This window comes from Enhydra lutris, unplaced genomic scaffold (genome assembly GCF_002288905.1).
Source record: "Enhydra lutris kenyoni isolate GAN:26980312 unplaced genomic scaffold, ASM228890v2 scaffoldscaffold37, whole genome shotgun sequence".
NCBI classification, from domain to species: Eukaryota; Metazoa; Chordata; class Mammalia; order Carnivora; family Mustelidae; genus Enhydra; species Enhydra lutris.
In genome coordinates, this window is record NW_019154121.1 from 27,482,172 (window position 1) to 27,503,812 (window position 21,641).

The 21,641-nt window shown below is 39.5% G+C and overlaps 1 protein-coding gene across 2 annotated transcripts in view; it reads left to right on the forward strand.

Annotated features, from left to right (window-relative positions):
• Window positions 1–21,641, forward strand: part of LOC111154436 (polypeptide N-acetylgalactosaminyltransferase 11) — a 54,037-nt gene that overhangs the window by 25,829 nt on the left and 6,567 nt on the right. For both annotated transcript variants that reach the window (XM_022514036.1, XM_022514035.1), the window contains exons 2-8: window positions 134–466; window positions 7,887–8,010; window positions 9,907–10,073; window positions 12,675–12,800; window positions 15,130–15,379; window positions 19,437–19,554; window positions 20,861–21,013. In XM_022514036.1, the coding sequence (XP_022369744.1) occupies window positions 172–466; window positions 7,887–8,010; window positions 9,907–10,073; window positions 12,675–12,800; window positions 15,130–15,379; window positions 19,437–19,554; window positions 20,861–21,013 (1,233 nt within the window). In that variant the 5' untranslated portion in view covers window positions 134–171. The remainder of the gene's footprint in view (window positions 1–133; window positions 467–7,886; window positions 8,011–9,906; window positions 10,074–12,674; window positions 12,801–15,129; window positions 15,380–19,436; window positions 19,555–20,860; window positions 21,014–21,641) is intronic.

The window sequence follows — 21,641 nt, forward strand, 5'->3', positions numbered from 1 at the left end:
AACACTGTGCCTTGGGATCCTAAGTAAATAGTTGAGAAGTTCTGCTCGGTTGTTTGGAAAACAGTGATTGTGAACTTGGTGGATGATTTACACGTGTCCTGAAGGGTCTAACCTAGCTGTCCTTCTTTTTCAGGAGATTGAAGATGGCCCTTCAGCTATGCTAGGTCTATAATGGGAAGTGTCACAGTTCGATATTTTTGTTATGGATGCCTTTTTACATCTGCAACGTGGACGGTTTTGCTTTTTATTTATTTCAACTTCAGTGAAGTGACTCAGCCACTTAAGAATGTGCCCATCAAGGGGTCCGGGCCCCATGGACCATTCCCCAAAAAATTCTATCCCCGTTTCACTCGAGGCCCAAGTCGAGTGTTAGAGTCACAGTTCAGAGTAAACAGAATTGATGATACGATAGATAATCACGTTGAAGATCCAGAAAAAGGCAACATGAAATTCTCTTCCGAGTTGGGTAAGTGTATTGGACTTCTGGTAGCATGTCAGGGTATTTAATTATTGGAAGTTTAAATTTAGTTATTCTCTAAATCATATGTTGCTCAGGGGATTAGAAATGGGTCATTTCCCCCTCTATTTTGTTAATGAACTAGTTGAGGTTCTAGGATTTTGCAGATTCAGTGGGGAGTTATATTCTAATTTAGCCATTTCTGACTTCAGTATTTTATGAGGACTTGGGAGAAAGTAAAAAGGTCTAGAATAGGAAGGAAGGAAGGAAGGAAATGGAACTTACGGGGGAAGATTTTAATTGTTAGCATTATTTAATAATGGAAAGAAATGGTCAAAAGGTAACTTGATTATATATAACATATTTTGAAAGGCAGGGTTCATTAAAACAACATACATTGTTACGTTTAGAGATAAGCTGAAATTATATCTAGTAAGATTTCTACTTACAAGAATTGTTAAGATGAGGCAGTATGTTAAATATAGGAGTTTGTAAACTCTTATAAAAGGAAAACTTTTTTCATCAAAAATTCTATTCTGTTCAATTTGGAAGCAATCTATTGTATATGTTTTTTGTGTACTGTAATTTTAGAATCCTGGTTTTAGCAAATTTTATTTGAAGGGACAAATGAGCCATTTTGGTTATCTTTAAAACTTAGAAAGATCTTCAATCTTGTCCTAGAAATCTCAAATAATAAGTAATTTAGAAGTAAAGGAGATATTTCAGAGATTGAAAGATCCACAAAATATAAAGGAAATGTTAAAATGTTTCTTTTTATTTGATTATAGTTTCAAAGAAATCAGTTTCTAGGATTTAATGATTTTCAAATACATGGAGTTGAAAATACTTAAAATTATATGGAGAAATGGAAACTATTTCCTCAACTTTCATAAAGTAAACCTTATCTTTTTTCAGATTGCTATTTAGACACTTTAAAAGCATTAATAGGTAAATTTCTAGCCTCTTTATTTAAGTTACTTTAGTAGAAAACTTTTATAAAGAAGTAACATTGGGTTTACTGTTTTGAATGGACCTTGTATTTGCCTTTGAACAGTAGAGAGAAAATTGTAGACACTCGAAATGTAACAAACTCAGATTGCTTAGCTGAAAAACTAAATGCTTTATAACAGATATACAAAAAACCTGTTATAGCTAAGAAATCAGTTCACCTAAGTTGCAGGGCACAGGATCAACACATGAAAACCAGCTGTATTTCTGTACATTAGCAATGAAGTTGGAAAATAAAACTAAGAGAACAATTCCATTTCCAATAGTATCAAAAGGAATAAAATACTTAAGAATAAGTTATATTTATTAAGAATAAATATAACCATAAAGGTTATAATAATATATATATTTATATATATATACATATATATATAAAATATATATTATATGTATATAATAAGTATAACCATGAAGGTGTGAGATTGTACACTGGAAACTACAAAACTGCTGAAAGAAATAAAAGTAGACCTAAATAAATGGGAAAACATGTTAGGTTCATGGACTGGAATACTAAATGCTGTTTAAGGAACTACTGCTAACCAGAGCAATCTAGAGAGTCAGTGCAAACCTTATCAAAATAAGGTTTATGAAAAGATGGAAAGGCTGATTCTAAAGTTAATGTGAAATTACAAGAGTTTCTAAATAACCAAAACAATCTAGGAAAAGTACAAAGGTGGAGGGCTCACACTTCAAAACTCTCTACAAAGCTACATTAATCAAAATGGTCTGATATTGGCCTAAGGACAGATATATAGATCAGTGGATAGACTGAGAGTCCAGAAATAAACCTGTGATATTTTTGGCCTCTTGATTTTTAAAAAATGTGTCAAGACGGTTCAATGGGGGAGAAATAGTCTCTTCAACAAATGCTTTTGGGACAAATAGATAATCCACGTACAGTGGAGGAGTGTTGAATCCTTATATCATCTGTAAGAATTAACTCAAAATGAAGACCTAAATAGAAGAGCTAACAGCATAAAACCTTCAGATGAAATCCTAAGGTAGATCTTCTTGACCTTGGGTTTGGTCGTGGTTTCTTACATGACACCAAAAGTACTAGTTAACAAAAGAAAAAAAATAAATTGGACTTCATTGAAATTAGAAGCTTTTGTACATCAGAGAAGACAATCAGGAAAGAAGAAAGACACCCCACAGGATGGGAGAAAATGTTTGTGTATCCTGTCTCTAATGGGGGTTCATTATCCAGAGTATAAAAAGAACTCTTAAGAGTTCAATGATAAAAAGACAAATAACCCAATTTTAAAATGGGCCAAGAATTTGATAGACATTTTTCCAAAGACAGACACATAAAATGTTCAACATCGTTATTACAGAAATGCAAATCAGAACTACAATGAGGATACCATTTCACACTTGGTAAGATGGTTATAATTTTTTTAAAAAGGAAAATAACAAGTTTTGGCCAGGATACAGAGAAATTGGAACCTTCATTCATTGCTGGTTCCTCAGTAGGTTAAACTCAGAGTTACCTTAGGATCCAGCAATTCCTCTCTCGGGTATATACCCAGAAGAATTGCAGGCAGATGTTCAAAGATTTGTACATCAGTGTTCGTAGCAGTGCTGTTCTCAGTGAACAGAGGTGGAGAGAACCCAGACGTTCATCGGTGGATGGAAAGACAAGCAGCATGTCTTTCCGTGCAGGGACTTACTCAGGCATAGCAGGGAATGAGGTTCTGAGCCGTGCTGTAACCAGCAGGAGCCTCGAAAACGTTGTATGATCAGTGAGAGAGGCAGAACACAAAAGGTCAGATACTGCATGGTTTCATTTATATGAATGTCTAGGATAGGCAAATGCATGGAGACTAGAAGCAGATTAGTGGCTAAAGGGGCTGGGGGGGCGCTTGCTTTAATGGGCATGAAGTTTCATGTCGTAAGTGCTCGTGTCACTGACGGTAATCCGCGTGTTGTCTCCTTTTTACCACAGTGAGAAAAATGAAAACAACCTCCTCAGCTTCTGTGAAGGAAACTTGATTTAGAAGGAATTCATACAAATCAGTACAGTAATAGTTAAAAGTATGGCGATTGCCGAGGGCATTATCTTTTTTTTTTTAAGATTTTATTTAATTTATTTGACACAGAGAGAGAGATCACAAGTAGGCAGAGAGGCAGGCAGAGAGAGAGAGGGAAGCAGGCTCCCTGCTGAGCAGAGAGCCCGATGCGGGGCTGGATCCCAGGATGCTGGGATTGTGACCTGATCCGAAGGCAGAGGCTTTAACCCACTGAGCCACCCAGGTGCCCCCCGAGGGCATTATCTTGAAACAGTCAGGGGAGGGGCACCTGGGTGGCTCAGTCCTTTAGCTTCTGCCTTCAGCTGAGGTCATGATCCCAGGGTCCTGGAATCCAGCCCTGCATCGGGTTCTCTGCTCGGGAACCCTGCTTTTCTCCCTCTGCCCCTACCCCTGCTGTGTTCCCTCTCTCACTGTCTCTCTTTGTCAAATAAAACCTTAAAAAATAATAATAATAAAAATAAATAGGGGAAAGAACTTGTAAAGTACATTTTAGAAAGATGATCAATAATAAATTTAAAATTAGAAATAGATTTTCTCATTTAATCTGCAGTTAATTATAAAAGAACTTGAAATAGTTTCTGTGAGGCATGGCTGAACACTGTGTTCTTTTTATCCATAGTAGACACAGCCAGATACCAAGCCAGTGCCTGTGATGGTATGGGGAGTTCTTTCATAGCTTACCATTTTCTAACGTGGATACAAATAAATGAACTAATACTAAGCTTGCAAGAGCTTCCAAGTACTAGTTTAATTGAATCATTTTGCTATTTGATATGTTTATATTGCTTTCAAATACAGTATTAAAATTGCTGTGGTTATACTGAAAAAAATTAAGTTAAAAAACATAGCTCCTCTGGGGCGCCTGGGTGGCTCAGTGGATTAAAGCCTCTTCCTTCGGCTCAGGTCATGATCCCAAGGTCCTGGGATCGAGCCCCTCATTGGGCTCTCTGCTCAAGCGGGGAGCCTGCTCCCCGCACCCCCCCCCCCGCCTGCCGCTCTGCCTACTTGTGATCTCTGTCTGTCAAATACATAAATAAAATCTAAAAAAAAAAAGAAAATAGCTCCTCTGGCATGCTAGTTAATTGGCTATGATTTTATATGAACAGGGGAAGGACAAAAGTAAGCTAATGTGATTTTTCCTTCCAGTTTTATTGAGATAAAATTGACATATATAACATTGTATTAGTTTAAAGCATATAACATAATGATTTCATGCAAGCATATACTGTGAGATGATTACTACAGTAAGTTAACATTGATCACCTCACATAGTTAAAAATGCTTTTTTCTTGGGATGAGAATTTTTAAGATCTACTCTTAGCCACTTTCAGAAACACAATACAGTAGTATTATTCACCATTACCATGCTATACATTACATCCCCAGAACTTATAAGTTTGTACCTTTTTAACCAACATTCACCCCATCTGCACCTCCTCCCACCCCACCTTGGCAACCGCATCTATTCTGTCTCTAGTGAGATCATACAGTATTATAGTACTTGTCTTTCTCTGTTTCACTTAGCATAATGCCCTCAGCTTCCATCCATGTTGTCACAAATGGTAGGCTTTCCCCTTTTCATGGCTGAATAATATTCCTGTGTGTGTGTGTGTGTGTGTGTGTGTGTGTGCGCATGCACATGTGTATGTTTGTACACACACCACATTTTATGATGGAATTAAAGTGATCTGTTAATATGGAATAATTTTTCATCAAGAGATATGTATTAGAAAATATTCCTTTCGGGGCGCCTGGGTGGCTCAGTGGGTTAAAGCCTCTGCCTTCGGCTCAGGTCATGATCCCAGGGTCCTGGGATGGAGCCCCGCATCGGGCTCTCTGCTCCGTGGAGAGCCTGCTTCCTCCTCTCTCTCTGCCTGCCTCTCTGCCTGCTTGTGATCTCTCTCTGTCAAATAAATAAATAAAATGTTTAAAAAAAATATTCCTTTCAGTGTCTAGTATGAGCTAGTCATTGATTTATTGAATCAAGGAGTATTTATTGAGAATCTAGCTTGTGCAAGGCATTGTCCTAGGTGCTGGGTATCAAGCAGTTTTTGTTTTGAACATGATCAAAGTCTCTGCTCTCAAGGATTTTGCATCCTCTTATAAAATGTTAATAGAACGTTGTTCTTTTGTATTTATAAAAGGATATACTCCACACCAAAAAACCCAAATCCAATCCAATTTAAAAATGGGCAGAAGGTATGAATAGACATTTCTCCAAAGGAGACATCCAGATGGCCAACAGACACGTGAAAAGATGCTCAACATCACTCCTCATCAGGGAAATGCAGCTACCACCTCATACCGGTCAGAAAGGCTAAAATCAAAAACACAGGAAACAAGTGTTGATGAGGATGTGGAGAAAAAGAAACCCTCATGCACTGTTGGTGAGAATACAAACTGGTACAGCCACTGTGGAAAACAGTATGGAAGCTCCTCAAAAAATTAAAAGTAGAATTACCATATGATCCAGTAATTCCATTTCTTGGTGTATACCCAAAGAATACAGAAATACTAAATTGAAAGGATACATGTTACCCATATGTTTACTGCAGTATTATTATAATAGCTGAATTGTAGAAGCAACCCAAGTGTTCATTGGTAGATGAATGGATAAAGAAGACGTGGTGTGTGTGTATATATATACACATTAGAATTCTACTCAGCCACAAAAAAGAATAAAGTCTTGCTGTTTGCAACATGGATGGGTCTAGAGGGTATAATGCTACGTGAAATAAGAGAAATACAACTACCATATAATTTCACTCATGTGGAATTTAAGAAAGAAAGAGACAAATTAAGAAACCCTTAATGAGAACAAACTGGTGGTTCTCAGGAGGTGAGTGGGAATGGGTGGGTGAAACAGGTCAAGGGGGTTAAGAGTACATTTACTATGATGAGTACTGAGTATAGTATATTATACATGTGAAACTAATACAACATTGTATGTTAGCTGTACTAGAATTTCTTTTTAAAAGTCTATATTACAATGTAAAACCATGAAAACTAGTAATAGTTGAAATGTCAGCACAATTCTGTCTGTTATTGACAAAGACTGAAAGTAATCTTCAGGTGATTGAGGATCACTGTTTAAGGTATCTTAATACATGGAAAACACTCTAATAGAAGCAAAACCTGGAATTCTGTTTTCATTACTATATAGCCAGTAAGAACACAGTATGCAAGGACACTAAACACTTCTTTAAAATGAAGTTTCTAGGGCGCCTGGGTGGCTCAGTTGTTAAGCATCTGCCTTTGGCTCAGGTCATGAAGCCAGAGTCTTGGGATCGAGCGCCGCATTGGGGTTCCTGCTCAGGGCGGGGGGAGACTGCTTCTCCCTCGCCCTGCCTGTGTTCCCTCTCGTACTATGTCTCTCTCTGTCAAATAAAATCTTTAAAAATAAAGTTTCTAGAGTTCTGTTAATAATAAAAATATTCTGCTTAAAAAAAATGTACTCCAGCTTTAAAAGCTCATAGAAAAAGCATATTAAGAGGTAGTATTTCCCAAAGTGGATCTGGGGACTGTAGTCATTCTGTATCCCATCCCCTCACAACTGGTATCTGTGAAACCGTCAACAGTATTAAAGGATCAGGATTGTCCTTCCATTCCAAATAAAATTAAAACCTATTCGACTTTCAAAATCCATTGTTTCCCTGAATTGTTTGACCATGAAATCCTTTTTTTCTTTTGAACATCTGTTAATGTCCAGTGAAATTAGATTTCTGTGACCAGACTTTGGGAAATGCTGGGACAAGGGAGTCATTCTGTGAGGAGAGGTTAAAGGTTTGAGATGGGAAAGAAAGCGAAAAGAGAAATTATCCTTCTATGTAAAGGTAAGGTTTCTGAATGTTAGAACAAGAATGTTGAATTGTAGTGATTCTGATGGGCACTCTGAGGGAATTTCTTGGCTTTCTTGACTATGAAGCTGATTAAAGTCTGGAATCAGAGACTTTTTATAGAAAGGTTTATCAGTAGCTTTTTTTTTTTTTTTTTTTTAATTTTTAAGTGAGGGCTCTTATAAAAACTTGCCTGTCATTGGGACCTGTTGTCCACATGGGTTCTGTAGTCTCTTGCTTTAATAGAAATACCATCATTAAGTCTTTTGAAAAAAACATCTGTAATTTTTTCTCTTGATAATATTCTTAAGATTAATGGCTAGTGAACAGGTATCATTTATGGTTAAGGTATACCTGCTTTTTGCACTAGACTGACAAAAATTTGACTCTAACTTCAATTACTTTTTTGAAAATGGAGACAATCTAGATTTGAGAAACATGGCTATTTAGTTATAAGAGATTAAAGTCAAGATTTTCTTAGGATCATAATATAACAATAACTGTAGCAGACCTTTCCAGATTTAACATACTGACTGTAACTTCAATCTTTTGCAGGTATGATTTTTAATGAACGTGATCAGGAGTTGAGAGACTTGGGCTATCAGAAACATGCCTTCAACATGCTTATCAGTAACCGCTTGGGCTACCACAGAGATGTGCCGGACACTAGGAATGCTGCGTATGTTTCTCAGTGGTTTATACTGCTGTGTTTTAATGATCGTGCTTTTAGTGGCATTATAGTAAGTTGTGAGGGTGGTGTTACTAAATGCATTTAGGCTTCATCATTCAGGATACTAGAAAACTTCAAGACAGATTTCCACTCCTGTGACACTTGAAGCTGGAGATTATACTAACAGAATTCTGGAGCTTGCTCTGTCTCTTTTGAAATTTAAAATCATAGGGAAAAGGCTAGAGGTATTAACTGCATCTAACTAGATAAACTTCTGAGCATAAATTTCTTTTAAATGTTTATTGTATTTGTGGAAAAGGAATTAAAAATCAGTGAAGAATTTTACTCATCTCACTTTTTTGTCTTCATTGTTTTCAGTTGTTTTTTTTTAAAGATTTTATTTATTTATTTGACAGGGATCACAAGTGGCGGAGAGGCAGGCAGAGAGTGAGGAAGCAGGCTCCCCACTGAGCAGAGAGCCTGACGTGGGGTTCGATGTGGGTTTGATCCCAGGACCCTGGGATCATGACCCGAGCTGAAGGCAGAGGCTTTAACCCACTGAGCCACCCAGGCACCACTGATTTTGTTATTTCAAAGGCTTTTCATTCATGTGGTTGGTCAATTAGTCATTTCACAGGCAGACTTTTTTGAGCACCTTTGTTTTATAGACACTGTATTAGGTCTTGAAAATAAGTAGAGTAAGACGTAGTTCCTGGGATCACAGGCCTAGTAGGGAAGATAGATGAGGGAACAGGTAATTGTGGTAGTGCTAGAATGAGGGCTGTGGTAGGAGCTGGTGTATTGGGGACCCTGAAACCAGAGTGATAAGGGAAGGCCTCCTAGAGGGTGCTGGCTGAGCAGTGTGCAGGGGACCACTCCGTGCATGGGGAACAGACTGAGTCATGACACCACTTGAAAAGGTACTGGAACCATTACTATGGCCACAGCGGGGGAGGTAGCCAGGGTCCAGATGTTGGAATACGTTGTATGCCATGCAAAAGAACATGGAATTCTGGATTTTATTCTTTAGTTAGTGATTTTTTATTATTGTTGCTTGAAGCCATCTAACCCTTTTTATCACATAGTTGCTTGATAGAATCTTGATTTTGGTTATATCCTAGTTTACTCAAATTTTTTCTGTTATTGGACAAGAAATAAAACTCCTTTTTTTTAAGATTTTATTTATTTATTTGACAGAGACCACAAGTAGGCAGAGGGGGGGGGCGGGAAGCAGGCTCTCTGCTGAGCAGGGAGCCCGATACGGGACTCGATCCCAGGACCTTGAGATCATAACCTGAGCCGAAGGCAGAGGCTTAACCCATTGAGCGACCCAGGCGCCCCTCTTTCTTCCTTTTGAATGTTCATTGTGGAGAAGCTAAACATGAGCTTATGAATACTGCATTAAAAACTTGTAGTGATTCCATACAAATAACACATTTTTATGTAACCTCTGTACCAAAAAAAGAAAAAAAAATTTTAAATGTTAATCTAAAAATAAGCAAAGTAGCAGGTATTGGAGAGAGTAGTTATTAACAAACTATAAAACTCTGGAGTATGATACCAGTGTATCCTTAAATGCTTTTTTTTTTTTTTTAAAGATTTTATTTATTTGACAGAGCACAAGTAGGCAGAGAGGCAGGAGGAGAGAGAGGGGGAAGCAGGCTCCCAGCTGAACAGAAAGCATGATGTGGGGCTCAATCCGAGGACCCCGAGATCATGACCTGAGCCGAAGGCAAAGGCTTTAAGCCACTGAGCCACCCAGGCGCCCTCCTTAAATGCTTTTTAAGAAACTTCTGTTATATTGTAAGAAGGAGTCTGCGCAGGAGGCAGTTAATGTTTAGTGAGTAATGACCTAAAAGGTTGAACCTTTCAGGACATCACATCTTCTCACATGTGTCTTCACAGATGTAAAGACAAGTCTTACCCTGAGGACCTGCCAGTCGCTAGTGTTGTTATCTGTTTCTACAATGAAGCCTTGTCTGCCTTGCTCCGCACTGTGCACAGTGTCCTGGACCGCACACCAGCCCGGCTCCTTCATGAAATCATCCTTGTGGACGATGACAGTGACTTCGGTAAGGGATGTTGTAGCTGATACTGTGGGATCTGGGCTGTTGGTCACGGTGGGATTAGAATCAGCAGCGTCAGCTGACAGTTCAGATAGATGTTGGGTAGGACCCTGGTCCCAGCAGGTGCAGGGAGTCGGCAACAAGTAAGTATGTTTGTTGATTAGAGGATAATTTTTTGGAAGCAGCTTTGTGATCTTTTTATAGACTGTGCTATTTAAGTTTGGCCCTTGAAATTTTTCCCTTGGCCTACCTTTTGAAAAAAAATTTTTATTTCAAAATAACTATAGATTAGCAACAGTGGGTTACAAAGAGATCCTGTTACCCCTTCACCTAGTTTCCCCCATTGGTATATCTAACAGACAGTGACACAGCAAAACTAGGAATTTGATGGTCAGTATAGCGTCTGCGTGCAGTTCTGTGTCATACTATTCTGTGTGTACATTTCTGTAACAAGCACTGTGATTACGATAAAGACTACTCCACGACCACAGAAATCTCCCTTGTGCTACCGGTTAATATTCACGTCCACATCCCTGACCCACTCCATCCCTAATCCCTGGCAGCCTTAATCTCTGTGATTTTGTTTCTTTCTCAGTGATTTTGTCATTTTAAGAATGGTTACATAAATAGAATCATACAATAAGTGACCTTTCGACATTGGCTTTTTTCTCTCGGTATAACACCTCGGGCTTATATTCATCTAATGAGTCTGTTATATTGACTGTCCCCAGATAAAAGCGGATTGCATTGTGATCGCTCTTAGATGATCTCTGAATGCCAGTGTTTTGTGATTCAGTATATATATTATACAATTTTTAAAAATTTAATACTGAAGTATAATTGTGTTAGATTTGTTTTAGTTGTATAACGTATTGATTCAACATTCTGTACATTACATTACTCACCACAATAAGTATAGTCACCGTCTGTCACCATTACAGTGTCACTACAATATTATTGACTATATTCCCTCTGCTCTACTTTTTATCCCTGTGACTGACTTCTTTTATAGCTGGAAATTTGTACTTACTTCAGTTCAACATAGACTTCCTAAGAATGGTTTCATGTACACATAGGACGGAAGGCTCTTTATTTATGCTACTCACTCGGGCCTCAGCTATCTTGAGAGATAGGTTGTATCCTTTATTTTATAGAGAGGAAATATTAAATAGTCTCAAGGTCCTTTAGCTGTTAAGTGGTAGAGCTGAAATTAGACCACCGGTCTGCATAGCTCTCAGCCTCTGCTCTCTTCATTACAGCAAGCTGTAGGAGTACATTGATGAACTGGATGCCAGTTACAGATTTTTCACTACTCAAGAGTTTATTAGCACCTCTTATCAACAACAGGGTTGGTCTACCAGTTGACTATATAAAGCAAGGAAATGTACACTGAGTCCATTGGGAACAAAATGCTTAAACTTTGGCATATACTGAAATAGCACAAGAGAAAATTTAGAAAGGTTAATAGAAAACAAAACTTAATTTCAAAAAAGAATAAGAAACAAAGATTGTCTAAATACTAAATTGTAGAATTTATGGTGTTGAATTTTTTTTAATCTGTATTTTGTTTTTCAGTTTGTAGTTATTTTTTTTAAAAGTGATAATTCATGATAACTTACGATGGTTTATCTACTAACAATGGAAAGAATAGATATTTGAAGTTATGAAATTTAAATGTAAATGAGCTAGAATTTATAAAAAATATTTATTGTCCTTGGAAGATACTAAATTAATAAAAGGACGTATTTACTGCTGTTACTCTATAATTCTTGGTAGGAGCCATAGAGGTTGTTAAAACCAGGGGCACCTGGGTGGCTCAGTCGTTAAGTGTCTGCCTTCGGCTCAGGTCATGATCCCGGGGCCCTGGGATCGAGCCCTACATCGGGCTCCCTGCTCAGCACGAAGCCTCCTTCTCCCTCTCCCAATCCCCCTGCTTGTGTTCCCTCTTGCTATTTCTCTCTATGTCAAATAAATAAATAAAATCTTTGTTAAAAAGTCATTAAAACTGTTCTGAATTGGAGTAACAGTTAATTTCAAACAAAAGACATACCTTATTTTGGTTTTAAATCTGATTTAATGCAGTTAGCGGAACATTCATTCACTCAAGATAATCATTTCAAACATTCTTTATGCAAAGCATTGTGCTAGTTGCTGTGGAAATATGAATAATTCTGTAAATTAAGTATTCTTCTTGGCTAGTGTTTCAACTCTTAACCTTCATTTCTTTTTCTTCCTTAGGAGATAAACCATAATTTTTTTTTTTTTAAATAAAGCAGCAAAAGATTCTGTAATAAATACTTGATAATTTGTTGCTGCAAGTATCAGATACAATCTTAGAGTAGCTCTTAAAAAAGTCTTTGTAGGGCGCCTGGGTGGCTCAGTGGGTTAAGCCGCTGCCTTCGGCTCAGGTCATGATCTCGGGGTCCTGGGATCGAGTCCCGCATTGGGCTCTCTGCTCGGCAGGGAGCCTGCTTCCCTCTCTCTCTCTGCCTGCCTCTCTGTCTACTTGTGATCTCTCTCTGTCAAATAAATAAATAAAATCTTAAAAAAAAAAAAAAAGTCTTTGTATATGTCTCCTGTTGTTTTATTATGACTCTTTATTTTCAGATGATTTGAAAGGAGAACTAGAGGAATATGTCCAAAAATATCTCCCTGGAAAAATTAAAGTAATAAGAAACACAAAGCGTGAGGGATTGATTCGAGGAAGGATGATTGGAGCAGCGCACTCTACAGGTATAACTTCCTGTTCTCTTCTCAGTGGCGGATAAGTGACAAGGGCTTTGTCCTTGGAGCCTTTCTTATTGTGCAGAGATCTGTGAAAAGTGATTTCTTAAATGGGCATTGTCAGCAGGAGAGAGAAGGCTTGTGTTCACTTTGGAAAGGGTTTCTTTGGAAAGAATTTTGTATTTCTTGGGACAACAATGTTGTCCCAAAATACAGACTCCATGGAGGTGAGCTCTAGAGTCCAAACTGGTCTTTTTTCATAGTGGTCCTTATTAAAAATTATTGCTGCTCATGTGGGTCTGTATCTTATTTACTTATATAAGGAGAAGAGTAAAGCAAAATGTATCTGAACTTCTGTAATTTTTTTTACTTTTAATTTTTTTGTTAAAGAGTTATTTATTTGAGAGAGTGAGCGAGTGAGCATGCAGGGGGAAGGGGCAGAGGGAGAGGGAGAGAGAGAATCTCCAGCAGACTCCATACTGAGCACAGAGCCTGACACAGGGTTCAGTCCCGTGACCCTGAGATCATGACCTGAGCTGAAATCAAGAGTCAGATGGCCCCTCAGTAGACTGAGCCACCTAGGCACCCCTGTAATTTTTGTCATACATTTAAAATATGTGTACTCAAACTGTTTGATTTGAATTAAGCCAGTAATTCTTAAGTTCAAATACATACCTCTGGTGATAATGCATTATGATTTTTGTTGGATAAATGGACATGATACTGAAAATTGACTTACCACAGCAGCTGGCTGGCTCAGTCAGTAGAGTGTGTGACTCTTGATCTTGGATTGTAAGTTCAAGCCCCACACTGGGTGTGGAGATTACTTAAAAAATAAAAATAAAAAACAATGAAAATTGATTTATAAAACTATAAAGATACTTTCTTTAAAATTCTCAATCCTTCTGATTCCATCAAAGATAAAGTCTCTATTAGAAATCTATCTTTAAGACATTTCCAGCATATACTTACCTCCCCTTTGAAAAAGAAAGAACGGTGCACCTGGGTGTCCTAGGTTAAGCCTCTGCCTTCGGCTCAGGTCATGATCTAGGGTCCTGAGATCAAGTCCCATGTTGGGTTCCCTGTTCAGCGGGGAGTCTGCTTCTTCCTCTCCCTCTGCCACTCACCTCCTCCTCATGCTTTCTCTTTCTCACTCTCTCAAATAAATAAATTAAATCTTTGGGAAAAAAAAGTATCAAATTTAGTATTTTGCAGAAAATATATCTGGTTAGTTCTCAGTTACATGGTATTGAACCATTGTATTTCTCTTTATGGTTACCTCTGTAAGGTTAGTGATTCTGATTTTCATTTTTGATCTTGATAAAATTTCCTTTTAAAATAAATTTATTTAAGTTAAATGATTTAGTTTAAAAACAGTAGGTATATAATATTGTAAGTAGTGAATGGATATGGGAAAAAAATAGGAAGGTAATTTGAGAATTCCAGAACTTGGGGTGTAGGGGCTTGATAAAATCATTGTGATTCTTATTTTACTAGCTAGAAGAAAAGGTACCTCATTGGCTCATGAAAGCCACTACAGCTGACCAGGTTGGAGAATTTAGGAAGGAATGGCGAAAAATGGAAGAAGAAGTGAGCATGTGGCCACTGAGTGGTGACTTCAGAGGAGAAGGGAATCCATGTCACTGGCATGGCAGAAGGGGTATATCTTTCTCTCACTACTGAGAGAGTTGCTGTGTTGTAGCGATGATCACTAAGGTCACGTTTCTGTGTCACCAGCGAAGACAGTTATGTTCTCAGGCAGGGAAATGTATACTAAAGTAGAATTTTTTTTTTCTTTTTTTAGAGAGAAGGGCTGGCAAGGGTGGAGGGAGAGGGGAGAGAATCTCAAGCAGACCCCTGCTGAGTGCAGAGCCTAGCTCGAAGCTCCATTCCCAACCCCGAGACCATGACCTGAGGCGAAGCCAGGAGTCGGTCACTTAACTTACTGCGCTAACCAGGCACCCCTAAATTTAGAAATATTTTGATCGCAGTAAGTGTAATAAAAACATTTACACACAAGTGGCCACTGCCCTTGTACCGCAGTCCATAGCTTTCTGTCTGGAGAAGAGAATTGTTCCTATGAGACTTTGAATCTTCTCACTGAGGAGAACAGGGATTGGTTTATACATGTTTCTCAATCCTAGCAGTACACTTGAGGCAGACTTCCTGGCTAGAAAGTCCTCCTCTCTTCCTGACTGGCGCAGAGGAATGGTCTGACCGTTGGGCTGGGAGGGAGGCGGGTGTATTTCACACCGTGAGCGCAGCATCTCAGGGACTAGCAGCCACCCCTGAACGGACTGCTGTGACCTCTCAGGTCTGCTGCTGTTTGCCTCCTCAGGAGAAGTCCTGGTCTTCCTGGACAGCCACTGTGAAGTAAATGTGATGTGGCTGCAGCCCTTGCTGGCTGCCATCCGGCAGGACCGGCGGACCGTGGTGTGCCCTGTCATCGACATCATCAGCGCGGACACGCTCGCCTACAGCTCGTCCCCTGTCGTGCGGGGAGGTTTCAACTGGGGGCTTCACTTCAAGTGGGATCTTGTTCCCCTTTCTGAGCTCGGAGGACCAGAAGGAGCTACTGCACCAATAAAGTGAGATTTCTCCTCCAGATAGGAAAAATTCCTGTCAGTACTTCTTCAAAAGAGAAAAAATATTTTAAAGAGAATCCCTTCTTTGCAGGGAGCAGAATTGGTGGCTTAATTTGTCCATTGGAAATTCTTGAATGCTCGCTGAATTTTGTGTGCTGTGCCAACTTCTAAGGAAAGATTTGTGACCTGGGAATTATTCATGTCCTCAGGATGTATCACTTAGAAAGGCAGACAGATCAGTATCTTGGGATAATTGTGCATAGGATATGGTAGGAGTACCCCACGTGCAGTGTTTTTTAATGTTGGTTCAGCACGGTTTATTGCCTTTGTCATTCACCTACCTTCAGTTCTCTGCTAGTACGAGTGGCGCTGTGAGGAACATTTGCTGCGTAAGTGTTTTCTGTAATTGGGATTTGTAGGATGGATTTCTGCTAGTACAGTTACAAGTCACAGTGCAGAAATTATTTTAGTTCTCATTCATATTCTCAATATTACAAATCTGCTTATGTTTTTTTTTTAATTTTTTTTTATTTTTTTCGACAGAGATCACAAGTAGGCAGAGAGGCAGGCAGAGAGAGAGAGGAGGAAGCAGGCTCCCCGCCAAGGAGAGAGCCTGATATGGGGCTTGATGCCAGGACCCCGGGATCATGACCTGAGCCAAAGGCAGAGGCTTTAACCCTCTGAGCCACCCAGGGGCCCCTATTTTTTGTTTTAAATTTCTCATGTGGATTTCGGAGAGGTTTGTCTGTGTTTCTACTTTTTAACATTCTTGGACCTATAGGGTTTTTTTTGTTTTGGACTTTTTTTTTTTTTTTTTTTTTTACCTGTGACAAAATTATGTAAAAAGTACACATATATACGTATATATGTATGATGCACACAATTTAATACATGGTTATAATATGAACACCTGTGTAGCTACCACCCAGGTCAAGACACAGCATCCAGATGCCCCCTGTATCCCTGCTCTGGTCACAGCCCCTGGCCCCAGAGCTGTCATTACCCTGACCTGGTGATCATTTCCTCACTTTCCTGTAGTTTTACCATCTCTGCGTGCGTCTCTAAACAATATAGTTTAGTTTTGCCTGTTCTTGGACTTCATATAAAATGAAGCCATTGGACTCCTTTTGTCCTTGCTGCTTTTACTCAATATTGCTTTAAAAAACTCATCTGGGTTACAGTGTATGGCTCTGCTTTATATAGCACTGAAAGAGGGTCATGTTCTGTTAATATATCATAACTTACCCAGTTTACTGTTGGTGGGGAGGTCGGGTGGTTTTCCATTGTCTTTCTTTAATGCCACAGATGGTGCTGTTACCCGCGCTGTTACTCCCGCGTTACAAGAGGAAAACAGGTTGGAGGGCATGCCTCTCTCTACCTTTAGGAGGTGATGTTTTCCCAGCACATCAGGTGGCTCTGCGGCTGGCCTGTAGGGGCTTGCCAGCTTCCTTTCACCTGACCCAGACGTGGAGGGGAGACCTCCGCTGGTTCCTGGGGGCCGATGTGGTCTGCTGGCCGAGCGGGGCCGACTTCTGCTCTCTCGGGCTTCGTGTGAGAATCCGCTGCAGTTCTGCTAAGCTCAGTGTCAGAACCTGGGCGGGTCCCGTCCCCCCCCCCCCCCCCTCCCCGCTCTCAGGCAGGGCTGCATCCGGGGACTGTTTGGGTTTCTGGTCTCTACAGCCTCATGTCCTGTGATTGGAGGCAGACAGCGGTGACTCTGATTTTGTCCTCTCGGACTGTCCATGGTGTCCTCTGTGAGAAGGTAAGGACGCGCCACGCAGGAGGACGGTAGCCCGGCTGCTGCTTGCTCTCCGTGTTCGTGGTCCTGCCTGTCTTGCCCGTTTCACCATCCTCATGGGCATTGGTTTTCATCGTTTAATTTTTAATGCTTTTAATCACAAACATGTATTCAGTAACAAAATAGTATAGAACAACTTTTGACAAGGAGTGACTGACTGCCTCTTTGCTCCCTGTTCTCAGTCCACCTCCGCAGAAGCTAATTCTTACACTGTTTTTATTTCGGGTCTTCTGTCTTGCTTCTTTCACTCTAGATGAACATATTCCTCTTTTCTCTGTCAAACTGATTTTAGGTCCTTTCTGTGGGAAAAGTGAAAATTTTGTTCCTTTATATCACTGTCTTCTGCTCTCCGGCGTGGCGGAGTAGTATGGGTGTTTCTGCAGCAGCGATAGTTCCTTCTGGCGCTCGGAGAGAGCCGTGCCTGTGGGCTGTGACAGCACCGTCTGACCCGCCTCCTTGTGCGCGAGGACATAAGCACTCCTTCCTCCTCCTGCCGCTTTCCCCCACTCTTCTCTCCGTTCTTCTGTGCGCTCTCTCACTTTTAGGATATCAAGGCTGCTAACTTTTTAAGTTGGATGTTTAGATTTTTTTAAATTTTTCATCCTTTTTCCCTTCCTAATGTATGCATTTAAGGAGATAAACTTTCTAATTATGGTTTTAGCTGCATCCCACAAAGTACTATTTTCTGTCATTTATTTCAGAATATTTTCATTGTAATGGCTTTTCTGACCTGTAGGTTATTTAACAGTACCTTCATTATTTCCCAGACATATGAGGATTTTATAATTACGTATTCCTAGCTTAGTATACACTGTGATTAAGAAATATTCTGTATGATTTTAATTCTTTGAAAATTGGTGAGATTTGCTTTACGGCCAAGCACATGAGTAATTTTTGTAAATTTTCCTGTGTGCCTGGAAAATTTGTATTTTTTGTGGTTGTTAAAAATGGGATTCTGGGGGTGCCTGGGTGGTTCAGTGGGTTAAGGCCTCTGCCTTTGGCTCAGGTCATGATCTCAGGGTCCTGGGATCCAGCGCCGCATGGGATTCTCTGCTCAGCAGGGAGCCTGCTTCTCTTCCTCTCTCTCTGCCTGCCTCTCCACCTACTTGTGATCTCTGTCTTTATTTTTTTTAAAGATTTTATTTATTTATTTATTTATTTATTTATTTATTTGACAGATCACAAGTAAGCAGAAGTTCTTCTGTCTTTGTCAGAAGGGTTTTTCAGATATGCATAAATTTGGTTTCTTTTTTGACCATATCTGTCTGCCAAATTTTGCATCTTGTCTTTTATCCTTGCATATTTTGAGTGGTTATTTTGAAGTCTCCGCCTGATAACTGCATTATTTGAAACCCCTGCACATTTGTTCCTCTTGTAGATTCTCTTCTTTCATGTGGTTTATCTTCCTAATTGCCTGGTTATTTATTTGTTTGGTTGCTTATTTACTTTTGTTTGGGGGCAGACACTGTCATGAAAAATTAAGGAAATACATTCATACCTGAGATGGCGCTTTCCTCCCTGCAGATAAGTTGTGCTTCCCTTCTAACAGGGAGCTTGGGATGCTGAAAGACACCATCGCCTTAGTTCAGTTTCAGGAAGTGAGACAGCTGGAAGCTGAGCATGTGTCTGTCTGAGGGCCAGTCTCCTTCAGCTTCTCTCATTAACCATCTCAGTCTTGGCAGTATTGACGTTTGGGGCCAGATACTTCTCTGTTGTGGGCTCTCTCTTGTGCGTTTTAGAGTATGCGGTAGTGTGCTTGGCTTCAGACCATGAGTTGTGAGTAGAAACCCTCCCCCACCCCAACCACTCCATTGCAGCCGCTAAAAATGTTTGTGGACATTAATGAAAGTGTTCGCTTGGGGACAAAATCATCCCATTTTGAGAACTACTGGTCTAAGTCAGAGTTCATCTGGTCTCTACTTGATAGGCCCTGGAGTCCAGTTTTTATCCCACTGTTCTGTGAGACTGTCAGAAGGAATTAATTCAAATCAAGTGTATTTCTAGTAACAGTGTTGTAATTTATAAAGTATTTTTGATGCTTAGAAAAGTAGCCTTCATTTCCCAGACATCTAGTATATCATTGGCATCTAGAAAATTCAGTTATGGGGCCCAGCTCATTCCCTGATGTTAGATAAAATGTTTCATAATAGTTAATCTGGTCTTTATTAGAGATGTTCCAAGGGTACACTGAATTTTTTAAATAACAAAGATGGTAGATAATTGGCTCTCTACAATTGGTACAGTAATTTTTTCCTTTTCTAGGTCACCTACAATGGCCGGAGGATTGTTCGCCATGAATAGACACTATTTCAATGAACTTGGACAGTATGACAGTGGCATGGATATCTGGGGAGGAGAAAATTTAGAAATATCATTTCGGGTAATTTTTTCATGTTTAACTCTGTGTAGTGGAATATAATTTTCATCTACGATCTCTTATTTTCTGTAAGTTCTCTTTGATTATCTTTGTTAACAAATTGTCTTTAATGAAGGCTACTTTATCATAATCCGTGATGGGGATAATATCCATTCAAAGTGTGGAAAGTATTTAAGCAGCCTTGTAAGAATTTAAAAGGGAAGGTTGTAATGAATGGTTGGGTATAATTTCAGATGTCTAAATGTGCATTTGCGGTAGAGTTTTGTTCTTTGCCAGTTTATGAATCTTACTTGCTAACCCTGGACATATATATTAGGGTGATCAGATGTCCCTGATTGCTCAAGACTGTCCTGGTTCACACCTGTTCTCCCAGGAAAATTATTAATAGCTCCCATTCCACTTTCAGAAGTAGCTAGCAGAATACTTTATATATACAAGTCCCTCCAACCCGAGAAAGGAATTAATCTCCTCTCCAACTGCTGAAGTTGGAAAGATGGTGGTATGGGTGGGGTCTGGGACTCAGGGAACTATGGAAGTGGAAGACAGTCTTTGCAAGGGGCAGAATGAGGGCAAGGGAAAGAACTCGGACTTCTCCATACCAGCTGATGTCCTCACTCCCCACCTCCCGGCTCTGGGGCTCCATAGCAGAAACCCCATCCACAATACTGCAGTATGTTGTGCGTGTATCATTTTGTATTTTTACAATGTATTGACTATAGCGTTTTAAAAAAAGGTAGTTTTTCATACATAATCTTTAGAATTTTAAAGTTGAAAGAAATAAGATATTGTTCAGTCTTCCTTTGGATATAAGGTAATGGAGTTCCACAAAAACTAAAATATAACTATATAAAATAACCCAGATGGCCAAGGGCAAAATTTACACAAGAACTGAGATCTTTTGAATCTTAATCTAGAGTTATTCAGTATATTTATTTCTCTCTATATATATACATGTTTTGAGAAAGTACCAGTAATGAGATTAGAGGATCAGCCAGTAATCATTCTTTGTCCCTAAGTCCTGAGGATCAAATTCCTTGATCTGTTAAAACAGCAAAGTACATGGTAAGTGTGATTTTAGACACAGGGTGGTAAAAGAATGGTACGCTATTTTAGAATTTAGTCTCTTTTTAATCATAAAGATATAATTTTTTTAATGTACCCTTTCGCTTTCTTGTATTTGGTAGTTACATAAAACATCTTGAAAAGTCTCACAAACACCTATCTGATAAAGATTAATTTCATGAAAACGCATACATTGATTTCATAGCAGTGTAAGGCAACTATTAATACATATTTTGCTTCTGACCAGATTTGGATGTGTGGAGGTAAACTCTTCATCATCCCTTGCTCTAGAGTCGGACACATTTTCCGAAAAAGGCGACCGTATGGTTCTCCTGAAGGCCAGGACACCATGACCCACAACTCCTTGAGGCTGGCGCATGTTTGGTTGGATGAATACAAGGTGAGATTAAGTTGCTTTGCTGGAAGGGTCTGCTCGGCTCTAGCTCCTTTGCAGACAGCTCTGGTTACCTGCCTTTTCACTCTGGCACATTTCTGTGGGACAATCTATGCTTCAGGGCCATCCCTTTTGTATATTCTTTTCCTCCCATTTTTTGTTGTGACCCGTCTTCTAATTTTCCAAATGACCACTCTGTAATAGGAAATACAGCCAACATAAGAAATTCTCGTCAGTGTCTTTATTCCTCTGACTCCCACAGAACGTGGCTCCTTTTCTTTGCTCCTTGGGCTTCACTGTGTCCCAGTCTCTCCACTTTCCCCGCTAGGCTCTGCACGTGTAGTAGCACTTTCTCTTTCTGCTGTGATATTTCCTTTGTAACATCTTTATTGAGGGATAATTCACAAGTCATTTTATCACCCCCAACAAGAAACTCTGTATCCTTCAGCCATCACCCCCTCATCTCCTACAGCCCCAGACAACTACTAGTCTACCTCCTGACTCTCTAGATTTGCCTATTCTGGACCTTCCTACAAATGGAATCCTACAACACATGGTCTTTTGTGACCACCTTAGTAAGCATACTGTTTTCAGGTTCATCCATATGGGTACCATGTAGCATTACTTCATTCCT